The 13,868-nt window shown below is 41.3% G+C and overlaps 1 protein-coding gene across 3 annotated transcripts; it reads right to left on the bottom strand.

Moving 5' to 3' along the window:
* Positions 1-652: 652 nt before the first annotated feature.
* Positions 653-13,258, bottom strand: NFIL3 (nuclear factor, interleukin 3 regulated). Of its 3 annotated transcripts, none has more exons than XM_066181636.1 (2): positions 13,114-13,258; positions 653-2,594 (listed from the first exon to the last, which is right to left on the bottom strand). In XM_066181636.1, the coding sequence occupies exon 2, from the start codon at positions 2,402-2,404 to the stop codon at positions 1,031-1,033; it is 1,374 nt and encodes a 457-aa protein (XP_066037733.1). In that variant the 5' UTR covers positions 2,405-2,594; positions 13,114-13,258; the 3' UTR covers positions 653-1,030. The 3 variants fall into 3 exon arrangements, with proteins under 3 accessions (XP_066037733.1, XP_066037734.1, XP_066037735.1); XM_066181637.1 differs by lacking the exon at positions 13,114-13,258 and adding an exon at positions 11,319-11,375; XM_066181638.1 differs by lacking the exon at positions 13,114-13,258 and adding an exon at positions 11,094-11,113.
* Between the last annotated feature and the right edge of the window lie 610 nt (positions 13,259-13,868).

The following is a 13,868-nucleotide window of genomic DNA, read 5'->3' as shown; positions in this document are numbered from 1 at the left end:
ATTATGTCCCACTCAGGGAATTAAAATAGCAGATGATCTCCTTTAACTCTACAACTGCTATTGCCTAGCCTTTGTGTAAGTATTTACCTAGCTGAGCTCAGAGTTTAGAAATCCTGTAGCCTTATACTTCATGTACAGCTGGCCCATGGTCTGCCATGGACAGAATGCTGGTATGCAAGAGGGGTGGATTTTCCATGCCTGCATCCCTTGCAGACGCAAGCCACCCCTTGGCAGAGATAGTGCTGTCCAATTCTGTCACTGCAAGGCTCTGAAAACTTTGCAGATGCACAAATCTGACTTAACTAATTTCACCTAAAACACCAAGTTATAATATTGAAAAATTGCTTGTCACACTAAAACATTCAGGAAACTCATTACTGTCTCATTTGAGATTGAAGGAGAAAAAAAATGGTTGTTGATATTAGTTACTGGGTTAGAATTTGCAGGGGTTTTGGTTATTTTCTATGAAGAAATAAGTTTATGAAGGCTAAGGCTATAAATTGGTACTCTTTCATTCATAAATATTCATTTTACTTCTCTTCTAAAAATCATGTTAAGGAAAAAGGTGGCCAAAAGGATCACACATGTTGTAAATTGTAATTTGGTTGTTAGGCTGTAAGAACCAAAAACATAAGTGAAGTTGAGCACAGTGTAAGAAAAAACCCAGTTTTTAATTAACAACTTATTTACAAGTTCATAAAATCAGCTGAACTGGAGTAGATGTTCTATGTTTGTCACCAATATTTTATTGTAACTGGTAACTTGCACACTTTGTAATAGAACAAAAAGAAATTAAAGTCCACTATATACAGCCTTTGTACAGGCTACTTGACTATACTCAAGGCATAGTGATCATAGCACAACCTAGTCTTCATAATAATTTGTGCACAAAAAGACACCAATCAGACATTATGTGAACATTACAGTGAAATGACATCACAAGTCCAGTGAAAATTCAGCATCATACAAAACATATTGATCTACTGCAAATGACATCCTTTGAAACAATAAGCCTTTTTTCAGTAGTAAATTAACCAGAGTCTGATGCAGAGATTTGTGTAGTTATAAGTCTTTTAAGTGAAGCAACCTCTGCAGATAAGTTTGCTATGCCCTGCTTCAAATAGAGGTTCTCTGAATCAGAGACATTGTAGATATTGTCTTTTATTTCAACAACGCCAGTTTTGCAACCACTCTGAATTTTAACATTGAGTTCCTTCTGATGCCAGAGCTCTGGTTTAAGTGACCAGTCTTGGATATTAGTCACTTGAACCGAGAAAGGAGTGTGAGAAGAATGCACCAAGTTTTGCGCACCATGTTTTTCAAGCTCAAAATGTCTTTTTGAGGACATGTCAATGGGTGACGACAACTTCTGCGTTGCATCATAGTCATTATCCATTGCTTCCACTTTAACTTGCATGGCTTTGGCTTTGATTCGAAGCTTGTGAGGCAAAGCTGAAGAATTCACTTCTGGAACTTTAACTGTTGCATGAACATTTTTATGTTCAACGGGGGAATGAATTGGACCCTTAGGAACCTGCTGTTCATCTTCTCCATCAGATGATTTTCCAACTACCCCATCATCAGTTTCTGACGTTCTCGGGGAATTACTGGAGGACCTATTAACTTGCAAGAGAGGAGGAGAATGTGAGTACACATTAAAGGTAGCTCCCATGTAGTTTGGATATATGGATGCTTTATATGAACTTCTGTCATCTCTTGGCTCTCTCTCTAATTCCATGGGCTCCTGCTTTATAATCTGGAACTTATTTTCGGGACTTCTACAGTTGCTTTGTATACGACTTGGTTGGGTATGCTCTACACTTGATGTTTCAGACACATCAGACAATGAGCTTTGAGGAGAATGTTTAATGACAGAAATACAACTGCTACCAACTATAGATGGTTCATGTTCATCCACAAATGAGTTAATATTTGATTTGGAGCTCTGATAATCTTGAAAATACACAGTTGTTGAGCTACTGAGTTTCTGTATCTCTTGGGCATAGGCCGCAGAACTAATTAAACCAAACTTTAACTTCAATGAAAGCAGTTCTGCCTTCAAAGTGGCATTCTCTTCTCCCAGTGCAATTAGTTTGTTCTCTAAGACAAGGTCATTCAGTCGTCGCTTTTCACGAGATCTTTTGGCAGCTTCATTATTTTTCCGCCTTTTCTCCCAGTACATAGCATCTTTCTTTTCATCTGGAATGAATTCTCGCTTTCTCCGGCAAGCTGAAGATTTGTTCTTTCCACTGCTTGCTTCAGTAAGTAGAATATCTTCATTTGTAGACAATTCTTCAGATACTTCTGCTAAAGTTGACTTAAGTACCATGATTTTGTCCACATTGCTACTTGTGTCAACAGGTCCGTGCTCCTTTTTAAGGGTCTGCATTTTTCTCAGCTGCATCAGAAACAATTTGTAGAAGATCTACAATATGCAACAGGGCAAGCTATCTCCACAGTACTTCTCACTCCACAACTTGATAAATACAGTAATTTTAAATCCACGCACATGCTTCCTTTTCTTTCATAATCTCAGACCGAAGTGTCTGCCTAGAACCAATTTTCTTAGCAGATTCAATAATCTTCTTAAAAACCTGAAATAAATAGAGAATTTTATTATTATTTAGGAACTGCTGGTTCAAAACACACAAAAGTAGCTAATGACAAATAGTTTAGACAAGAATTTGGTTCATTAAACCTGCTGTAATATGAAGACAGCTCAACACTGAAACTACTGATACTCTAAATTTCATGACACCTAGAGGTAGCAGATTTGCTTCCAAAACAAATATTATATGATCCAAGGAAGAATCAGTTAAAAAATATTTGAGTTTTGACCCTACAGTAATGCTGTCACAGAAGCTTCCATGATATCACTGGCCAAACTAAAACCTTCCAACACTTCAAACTGCAGGACATGAAGCATGTTGAAGAGCAGCACTGCAAAGTATCTTGTTCCATACTAAAGCATCTTTTCTGAAAACAGATGTGGTGTATGACTTAGAAATGCAATATATTTGGATCCTTCATGGATTGAAAATAACATAAGCTGATTTAGAGAAGCTCGAGTGATTTCCATTGTCTGAAAATACCACCATTATCCACTGTATCTATTAAGCATGTAATTGCTGTTTTTGAATCCTGTAAAAATATATGTATACATATATATCTATATATAAGTATTTATATCCATCATATTAATTCAAACTAGCAAGTTCACACACATAATTTGGTCAAGTACCTAATTACTAAAATATTGACCACAAAATTATGTAATTTTTTAGTATCATACAAAGAAAACATTAAAATCAGTTTTGAAAAATACATTAGAGAAATAACATTTAATTAAAAATTTGCTTTTGACAAACAGTCCTATTATGTCAGAGTAAAGTTTAATACCATTGAGGCATGTGCACATCCAGGAAACAGTATTTACATTGAAGTTTAGACCCAGAAGTCTTACTGTTAACAAAGAAAAACTAGCTTAACCTTTAGCTTCAGACATTTTAATCATTAAATTTGAACTTAAGAGTTTAAATTGGCCTTTGTTTTATTTAGTCCCTTTTAATGCAATAATATTTATTTTCACAAGATCACTGGTCTTGATCTTAAGACACAGCTTCTCAGTATATAATTTTCCAAAGTCAGTCATGTTCCTGGTAAAAAAGAATGTAGCACGCCAAGTGCTTTTATAGAACTGACTATTGAGTCAGCAATCATTCTTGCCTGTATGACCCCCCCCCCAAAAAAAACCAACAACAAAAACAAACAAACAAACAAAAAAAAAAAAAAAAAAAAAAAAAAACCACAAAAAAACAACCCAGCCACTTCAGATTAATGTCTCTATTTTCTCGGAGTGTTTTTACAATAGCTAATGAAATTAATTTTAACATTATCGGTCAAGAAAGTTATAAAAGAATTAATGAACTGTATTCTGCCAGTTTCTCTTGTCTTTTCTAGAAGACAAAGTGGAATGAGTGATGTAGCAACAATTAAGTAGGGTCATAAAGACTAAGGTTTCAGCTGGGTTCTGTTCCATCAAACCATGCCAATTCTTCTGTCATGAAAAAATTAACACATTCAATAGAACAACTAAGTAGAATTTCCTAAAATCCATGGTTAATTACTGACATGTAACGATTTATCTTTGACAATACAGACCTAATGAAAAATAGTTAGATGCCAGCCACACCAAGGACAGCATCTAATATTTTAGTGCAAAAGCAGCATCAAAAATTGTCATGTTTGAAAAGAAGAAATGTATCTCTAATACACAGTTACACAGTTAGACCCTGATCCAAAATTCTAAGTGGAGTCAAAAAGGAGCTTTCTGTCAAGACTGAAGGAGCTGGATCAGGTTTAAAACCAAAAACGAACAGCAAAGCAAAGCAACATCTGTTTCTTCAAATTTTCAGTACAGTTTAATTTGCTGAAGTAGGTGTATAGACATTTTGTCCATTTCACTGATACAGGGAATCAATGATTTAATTAATACGTATATAAGTGCAACTCAACACTTAAAAATCATTGCTAAAATTTTAAAACAACAACAAAAAAAGAGAAGACAAGGCCAGTTGACCATCTGACACATTTGTAGAATATTCAGTCGCTGTAGCATCATTTTACACTAATAGAATACTGGGATTTTATTTTGTTATCCTGTAGAACTGGGAGTACACAGTTACTGATCCATAATTGTCTTAATCCACTACAATCACTTTATTCACCTGTACCAGTAGCAGACACCTTCCACGGCACGCAGCAGGAAGTTGTATCATGTACTAAATACCTATGAAATCATCACTTATCTCTTAGCATGTATCTCAGTCAACTATCACCTAAGTAAAAAGTTTTCAAAACAACTTTTGTGAAATTTCATGTCCTTACCAGTTCACAGCTCTTACTGAATTTAACAATACTGGAGAGCTACACTCAAACCCAAATATTTGTTCTCCCAGAAGACACACACTAACATGCATATGTCATCATTATTACTATATATATACATACATATATATACACATATATATACACGCCATATAGCTTAGAACATCTACATTTACTTGAAGTGGTAGCAAGAGCAAGGAAATGCGTATGGAATCATTGGATATTTTAGAAGAATGAAACCATACCTACACAGATTAAATACCTTTTTCCCCTATAATATTCCCATCTTTTATTTCCATGTGATACAAAACAATGTTTAGTCTTGAACAAGACTGTATCAGGATAAGAATTCAGACTGTATGGTCTGTATGGTCTCTAACTCAGAGCTATTCCACTTCGGTGTTTGTCCAACACTATGGTCTAGGAAAAATACTAATAATGGTAATAATAAATAGCAAAAAAGGTTTTGGACTGTGGGGGTTTTTTTCCTAAATGAATGTAGACTAACATAGTTCATCAACATGACCATATTGATGGATAAAAACTCAACTGCATGTCCAAATATCCATCTGCAAGCCCAGTGGTGGCACTCAGCTGCACTTAATCCAAACAGCTGCAGAGTCCACGTCCCTCATTCCATGGGACATCTGCAGATTGTACACTGGAATGGCCCAATCTGCTCATTGTAGCACTGCTAACTCCTGTTTTGGCTAGCCTCCCTCCTGCACACATTGTTCCTGGCACAAACAGACAGAACGTAAGTAGCATGCAATCTACAGCAAATATTAAGCATATATCCGTATTTTCGCATGCAATATTCTACTTTGCTCTCTGCCGGAGTCCATCAGTAAAGCTGTCAAGACAGACATGTAACCCACTGACATACTCATATGGGTTTGCTATTTATGCAGTTAGACCTATGCCATTACTTTTGTGAATTAACAAAACAACAAAAGATCTTTAACTAACTCTTCCTGTATTTCTTGAGCACTTTTATTATGGTAACTGAAATTGTGGCTTTACAAACAGGAGTCAAAACCTTTGTTTAGTAATACTTCTCCATGTGGATCAGCCCAATGCTAAGTCTGTAAACAAATTAAATTCCATCTGATGACAATGGCAACATGCCTTCAATGGAACCAGCCATTTCACTTCACTTGCATTTTATAATTCTATTGGAAAACATGAGTATTTACACATAAATTAATGAACTGTAATGATTCCTCTGACTACATTTCAAATTCCAATATTTTCCCTTATGATTAATTTTTCAATTGCTTTATCACTCCCTCATAAAGTGTTATAAAACCAACATTTGGTTGGTTGATGTTAATGGCATTGAGTGCCAATTCTACAATGTAATAACACTCGACCCTATTAACTTAATTACAGAGTCAGTCTTGCTCCCACAGCAATTTTGCCATTGGCTTCAACAGAAGCAGAATACAATCCCAGATCCAAGTATTAATGAGACTGTTGTATAGGACTCATGCTATTGAATCAAAAAATTATGCATGCAGAAATCACAAAATGTTAATTTAGCCATGGGACTTCAAAAAATACTGAAGTGACGACATGGCACATTCAAGATCTGATCCTGGTGATTTATGCATTCACACTGTAATAATTGAAAGGTCTCAAAGTTTAGAGGACAGGGTCACAATCTTTCTCCCTTCTGTGTAATTTAATTACATAAGTAACTTCTGTTTTACAGAGTGCATGTGGACCTCCTCATGTACCTAAGCTTTCCCATAGAATAACAGGATGTTTTCCTTTATCCTTAGCAAAATAATTTGTGCTATTTCCAAGCATAATTTTTCAAACATATCCTAGGTTAAAACAACTGTTTAATTCTACATTGCTAGCATTTTGATAGTGATTATATCAGACTAAATGAAATCCCATTTCTAGCACTGGATGCTGAAACACAATTCAATTCTGTATCATCATGTCTAGAGAAAGAATATATATCAGTCCTTAAGAAATGGAAGAAAATAACGGTTACATATAGCTTCTTCTAGAAAAAAACACATGCCTCTATCATCACCACCGCTATATGGCTCACTCTAGAAAAATAACCGCACTTGTATTAATGTCTCCACTTATTTTAGTTGCTGTTGTCCATGTTTTGCATAGGTATCATTAATTTTATTACTGCCACCATTCTGCTCCAATTTATCAATTCTGAAAATCTGTCTACATACCAGATGAGCTGCTATAGAAATTGCTCATTAATTCATAAGTCACCAGTTTGCATTCCAAACTGGAAAACTGAAAGAGATATTTTGCACTTTATCTTCAAAGTATTCTAAAAAGAGTTGCTACCTATCTCAATATTTTTATGAGGTACAGAAAAGTATCATTCTCATCGCACACATGGGACAGGAAGCTGAGTTTAGGCTCAGGTGGTGCATGTACAGCCTCCCTAAACACTAATGAAAAATTTTGGAAGTACTCTACCTCTACTGCTTTCCACAGACAAAAATTATGCCATGAAACTCTGTACCTATCATTATCATAATTCAGATATCCTCTCCAACAGAGAGTACTTCTAATCTCCACTGAAATCATTCAACATATTTCTTGCCCTTTACCTACAACAGCTTGTGAGTTTACGTTCCTGTTGAAGAAAAGATTTAATGCTGGCTACACTAAAGAGCCATATCCTTGGGACAGATTTGTGGGCCAGAGGGTCTAGACAACATAGAGCAAATCAAGTCAAGACTTTTTGAAAAAACCTAGGTCACTGCATTTTATGCTATGATGGACAGGTTATCCACAGTCACAAAGGAGAAAAGCACTTACAATACAAATATTGCCACCAATTTCTGTTGTTATGTAGTAATGTGCATAAGGACCATAAATATGTTATAACAGCGTGAAGCAGTGCAGAAGTATTGATCCTGTACACAGTTTCCTTTTCCTACAACTTCATGTTGTGCTTAAGTGCTTACTGTTTCAGGACCAACGTGTAATTAGGTCAGTGGAACACTGATGATGATAACTTTGTACAAGATGACCCACTTTTGCTAAAATGTTGATCCTGTTATTGAAAGAAGAAAATGGAATATATCCACAAAATACATTCCATCGGGCACATCAGAAATCATTTATTATGACACTGTTCAATCAAATTTAAGAAAAAAATGAGTGAGATTGTAATGGAACTTGAAATGCTACTGAAAATGCCTGTTACCTAACTCTACATTGTACCCAGAAAGCTGATGTCATATGTAATTTTTACAAAAGGCTTTCATTGTTAGAAAAAATTACTTAAGTTACTGTTTATCTTAGGGACTACAAAGTAAAGTACAGACTGCTTACCAAAGGTAAATCACCAAAATAAAATTTCTATTTGGAGAGCACAAAACATATGTTAAGGGTAGCTGTTGTTCAGAAAAGGTCAGTCAAGCTTAATAAGTGCAAATTTGCCCCACATTCTCTTTCATTTCCTATGAAGATAGTATGAGTCTGCCAGATCTGTTCATTTGCCCCGAAACAAGCTGTTTATTGCTCTGGCTCAAGTGGTGAAAAACAAGACCTAAGAATATTACTGATAGCACCAAGAAAAAAATTAAAACTGAGAAGGAAATAAATTTATCTTGGGTAAATATTTAATTCCATACATATAATATATATAGTATACACATGTAAATATGCAATTTAATAAATATATCACTTTCCAGTAATTTTAATAAAGCCTCAATAGAAACAACTGTTACTGAAGTTACAGTATTATGACAGTATGTTTCTCATTTCAATAGCTGCCTGACAGCAGGAAGAACTAGACTGTGAAAAGCTATAACTTAATAGCAACCATGTTCTGGAAATACAATCTCAGATTTCCCTTAGTTAGAAACCATAAAAAAGAGAGCCCACAAAATCAAATATTAATTATTCTGACAACAAACGGCTTTCTATTATTGAACTGTGTTCTTAAAATGCCAACCATGGACCAGACCTTCAGCTGACCTAAATTTCTACAGCTCTATTTAAAGGCAGCAGAATTATGTCAATTAATCCCAGCTGATGCTCTAAACATGCATCTTGTTACATAACAACTGAAGTAAACATATGAAAAAAAACACTGGATGTAAAATGCTGTTATCTACCACTCACAGCAGACAGAACAGAGAAACAGCAACCTTTAGAGATCCAATTCTGTGAGAATCTGTGAGATGGTCCACACCACTGGCCATGCTGAGCATTATTTTCTTTGTTGGGTTGCATTCCACTTGTAAAGAAAAGTCTTGCAGCACTGGTCTTTATTGTCAGCTGTTGTGCAGACACCTCTGTGGCAAAAACGGGTTAATTCTTCAAATGCTGCAGGACAGACTGAAAATTACACCAAGGTGGAGCAACTCAAGAAAGGGGAAAAACGCCTTGTCTTAAATAAGGCATTTTTTCTAATATAATATATATTTAATATCTGTCACAAAATTCAATCTCATAGTACACTATTTGGGACATGGACCAATTCAACAAGTGAATTAGGAAAAAACACAGGGTATCTAAGGCGGCTTTAGATTTCAGATCTACTTTATAATAAAATTTTAAAATAATATTGTTTCTACCACATTTTTAGTCAAGACCAAGTACTCCCTTGTTTACACAATCTTGGTTTTGACAGTCATGCTTACCATCAATATTAGACTGTTACATTATCTTGTAGCTACTAAAAAAATATTTTCAAATACTGTACAGTAATGCTTTAATACTGCAAAATATTTACATGGAAAATAATTGTCATTTTCTTTTAGAATGGACGGCAGGAATTGGTCATCTATTTGCACTTTTTTCTATTACATAGCCTAAGCACATTTATATCTCATAACTGGCTGTAATGATCATGGCAAGGTCACCTAGAAGAGTCAATTAAGCTCATGAGTCAGATACATTGCTTAACAGTGTGTAATAAGACTCAAACAGAGGATTTTATTGTTCACATTATTGCATCACAGTGATGTTATAACAGCAGCAAGATTGCCATCTGGAAAAAAACTATTGCATAAGCGTAGTTTGCATAACTATTTGTTAAAATAAGTCAATTTTAAGTGAGTTAAAGGTTTATTTCATTTAAGAGTTTTATTTCAAGATAAAGGACTGGAAAAAAGCAGCATGGTACTAATATTTTTCTCAGACTCTATTGCAATAGAAAGAATGTCTGTATGTTCTATAAATTTCATCCAAAGCAAGACAAATACTATTCCTTCTTAAGACGAGATAAGCTGTGTGGAGGTCATGTAAGTTCAAGTTCATACTGCCCATGGGAAGACTCTTAGCTTTTTGACACCTTCATATCAGTTTCTTAAAAACAAATAACCAAAAAAACCCCCTCCCTAAACCTCAAAACAAAATGCAAAACAACCCCCACCAAAACAGCAGAAACTTAAGGCTTTGGATGCAAATTCAGGAAGCTGGATATTCTAAAAGCTAATTAAGAGCCCTTTGGAGCACAAGTTAAAAATATAAAGTAAATGAAAGTGGAGGCAGAATTTCTAAAGCGTATTAGCATTTTAACAGTCAAAGACATCTGTAACGTGAGAACTTTCGTAACAATAACTGTTAGTGCCAATGCTGTTAACGATTCTTATTCATTAGTCCTTGAACTTGTTGGTTTAAATCAGATTTTTGGGCCAAAACACCAAATCCTTATCCATTCGAGTTTCCCATCAACATTGTGTTTGAATAAGGATCATAAAAGCAATGTACATAGCAATATTCCAAACGAGACTCTGAATTTAATTAATTACTGAGGAGGGCAAAGATAACTCAAAGTAGGTTACACACACACTGGAGCAAACATAACGAAACCAAGTGCAATCATTCAAGTTGCGAGGACAACAACAACGGAAAATAAAACAAAAAAACAAAAACAGGGTTGTTTTTTAGACAACAGTAACTCCAAAAAAACCTCACTGTCAAGGCTGTATTTGGCCCCCCAACAATCAAGTAACAGAAAAGTTTATGCAGTTACCAAGAACATTAAATTTTTAAAATACTTTGCTGCCACTTCCTACAGCACGCACAACGAACATAAAGCCTATGGCGTGGAGTACTGTTGGAAGGTTTTTGGTCAGAAGCACAGTGATGTCGGTTTCACCTATTCGAGAACGGTTTTAGTAACCAAAAATTAAAAAAAAACAAAACAAAACAAACAAAAACAAAAAAACCCAAAAACCCCAAACAAACAAAACAAAACAAACCATCTTGTCTTGAAAGGCAAGTTATCGTCAGCAACTTTCAAGCTATGTTCCCATCGAGGACACAGTACAAGCCGGGCCCAGAGTACAAAACATACAGCCACTGCGACGCCGAAGTGACTTGGGAAAAAATTTTCAGAATTGGGTAACGATCTTTCTTTTCCCCTTTATGATGTTGTTGTCCTTCACTACGTAAGAAACGAAAGAAAACGTTAATCTCGTGCCTACCTGCGAGGGTCTTTGTCTGGCGATCCCTGCCTGCAGGCGACGGTGGGACTAGGGGGGTGATGGGCAGCGGGGTGGGGACGCTCTGCGGGGCGCGGTGCGGAGCCGAGCTGCGGGGAGGCGGCGTCCGCCCGCAGCTCGGCCCCGCACCGCGCCCCGCCACAAAGGCTGCGCGGATCGGCGCCGTGGCCCTCTACGTGACCGGCGGCGCATGGCCCCGGCCCGCTCGGCCCCGCGCTATCAGCCCGCCGCCCCCCCGCCGCCGCCGCCGCCCCAGCCCAGAACAAAGGGCTAAGGGGGAGCACCAGCGCCCCCAGCCCTCGCTCGCCCGCCGCCGCCGCGCCCCGTCGGCCGCCGGGGAAGGGAGGCAGCGGCGACCCCCGCGAACCTCAGGGAGGAATAAGGTGGGCGAGGAGGAATCGTCGGGCTCCGGGCACCCGCTCCGTTCCCCCGCCCGCCGGGTCTGTCACACTGACCTACTGGCGGCGGCTGCCCCCGGAGCCCGGCTCCGCTGCCCCATGGGGGCCGGCGGCACCTGGCCCACAGCCCACCGCGGCCGTCAGGGCACGGCCGGGACGGCTCTTTCTCTCCCCCTCAGCGCGGCTGAGATCTCCAGGAAACGCTTTTCTTCCTTAAATTAAGCCGTTCCCGTATGGATTTGATTGTTGTTTTGTTGGAGGGTTTTTGGTTTCTTTTAAAAATTATTTTTCATTTTTTTTCCCACCGAAAGCTCGTACCGGAGAGATGGCACGGCGTCTGGGCGAAACACCTTCCCTAAAAATTACACAGCCTAATCTAAAACGCCTCCGAAGGCGTAGAGTTAAAAATCTGAGCAAATGCCTCGAACGTCTTACACACGCACGGCTCTGGAGAAAACACCAGAAATAGCACATGAAGGCACAATTGCTAAAACGCGAAAGGGCTAAATATAGACCCAACACAAATCTCGTTTTAAGGCACCCGGCACGCAGCCGGCGAGCGCGCCTCGCCTCCCCACTTACCCAGTTGTCTACTTCCCATAATAAACACACTTTAACAAAACCTGTCACAGTTACGGGTTTGGGGGGCTTTTTTTTTTCTTTTCGGGGCGAGATTGTCCTAGTTTCTTTGTAGAGAGATTATAAAATCGCATAATTAGCTCCGTCTTCCCAGCCCGGCTGCCAGCAAATTTTGTGGTTACATAATGCAACATTTCCAGGAACTATTATGCGATCGGCCCCGCAGCGCCTAAAAAACAGCGACAAAAAGTGACGGAAAGAGCTGGCTGAGACAAGCGCAGCCCCGGTCCCGGGCCGCTGCCATTGATCCCGACTGCCCGCGGGCAACATGCCCCTACGCCGCCCGAGAGAGGGCTGGGTCTGGCCGGCGGGCTCCGGCAGCAACTCCCGGTGGTTTTGTGGCCGAGGCACGGCTGGCGCTGCCCGAGACCCAGCCCTCCGCCCCGCACAGCGTCTGCCGTGTCAGCTCTGCTCCCCGCCGGCACATTATGCAACGCGGGAGAGCCGCTCCGGCGGCGCTGCCCGGGGACACGCGGGGGGCAGCGCGGCACGCCAGGAACGAGCACGCCCCGACAGGGAGAGACGTCGGCCGGCATCACCCGGGCTGCCTCCCGCACCGCCACCCCTCTGCCGAGCTGCCCGCCGCCGCGCAGAGCGGGGCCATCGACGGACCCTTCCCCGCCCGGCGGCGGCGGCCGGAGCCCGCTAGGCTCCCCTTAACCAACAGCCGACCCCTGACCGTAGCTACAGCGAAGCACCGGGCGGGCACCCCAACTTTGTACGCGCGCCTTCCTTCCTACCTGCAGCGCACCGCGGAGCGCCGAGCATTCCCCGCCCCGGTCCTCGGGCTAGGCGGGCGGCGGTGCGGAGCGGAGCAGTGCCGCGCCGTGCGGGCGGCGGCAGAGCGGCGAGCGGGAGCGCGCGGCGGCGGCGCGGAGGGATGTGTGTTAGTAGGTCAGAGCTGCGCGGCGCGGGGCTCATAGCCCGCATGCCGGCCGCGCCGCGCCGTGACTGGCGGCCGCCACCAGCCAATCGACGCCGGGCGCTGCCGGGGGCTAGCCAATGGGAACGCTCGGGGGCGGGGCGGGGCGGGGCGTGGGGCGGGGCGCGGTACAGTAGGTCTGTGTGCTGCGATTGCATAACCGCTGGCGGGGGCGGGGGGGCGGCGCGGGGGGTGCCCGCGCTTACGTAACCGGCGCGGCGGCAGCGCGCTGGGGGGCGCTCGCTCCGCGCAGCCTCCGCCCGCTGGGGCGCGGCGCCTCCGTTCCGGCGCGGCGGGGCCTGAGTGTCGCCTCCCCGCGCCGCGCTGCCTGCCGCCTCGGCTTCCGCCGCGGTGCGCGGCGTTACGGGGGTGTGTCTGCGCGGCGTGCGGGAGCCGAACAAGGACGCGAGAGCCGCGCGGATCGCGCCGTGGCTGCTGTCACTGGCGGAAAGCAGTCGTGATAATGGTGAAAGGACGGGGAGGAGAAAAATGGCAAGGGGAAAGGAGCCCGCTGGCGGCCTTGCCGGGGCGCCGCCTGGGCCTAGGCTCCGCGGGCGCCAAGGTTTGTTCGTG

The sequence above is a fragment of the Chamaea fasciata genome, unplaced genomic scaffold (assembly GCF_029207755.1).
Source record: "Chamaea fasciata isolate MVZ Bird 193981 ecotype frontalis unplaced genomic scaffold, bChaFas1.0.hap1 SCAF_4, whole genome shotgun sequence".
Taxonomy (NCBI): Eukaryota; Metazoa; Chordata; class Aves; order Passeriformes; family Sylviidae; genus Chamaea; species Chamaea fasciata.
This window is presented reverse-complemented; position numbering and strand designations above follow the sequence as displayed.

What these genes read in the sequence shown, in the direction of transcription:
- NFIL3 (XM_066181636.1), bottom strand. Translation starts at nt 2,404, where the DNA reads ATGCAGCTGAGAAAAATGCAGACCCTTAAAAAGGAGCACGGACCTGTT.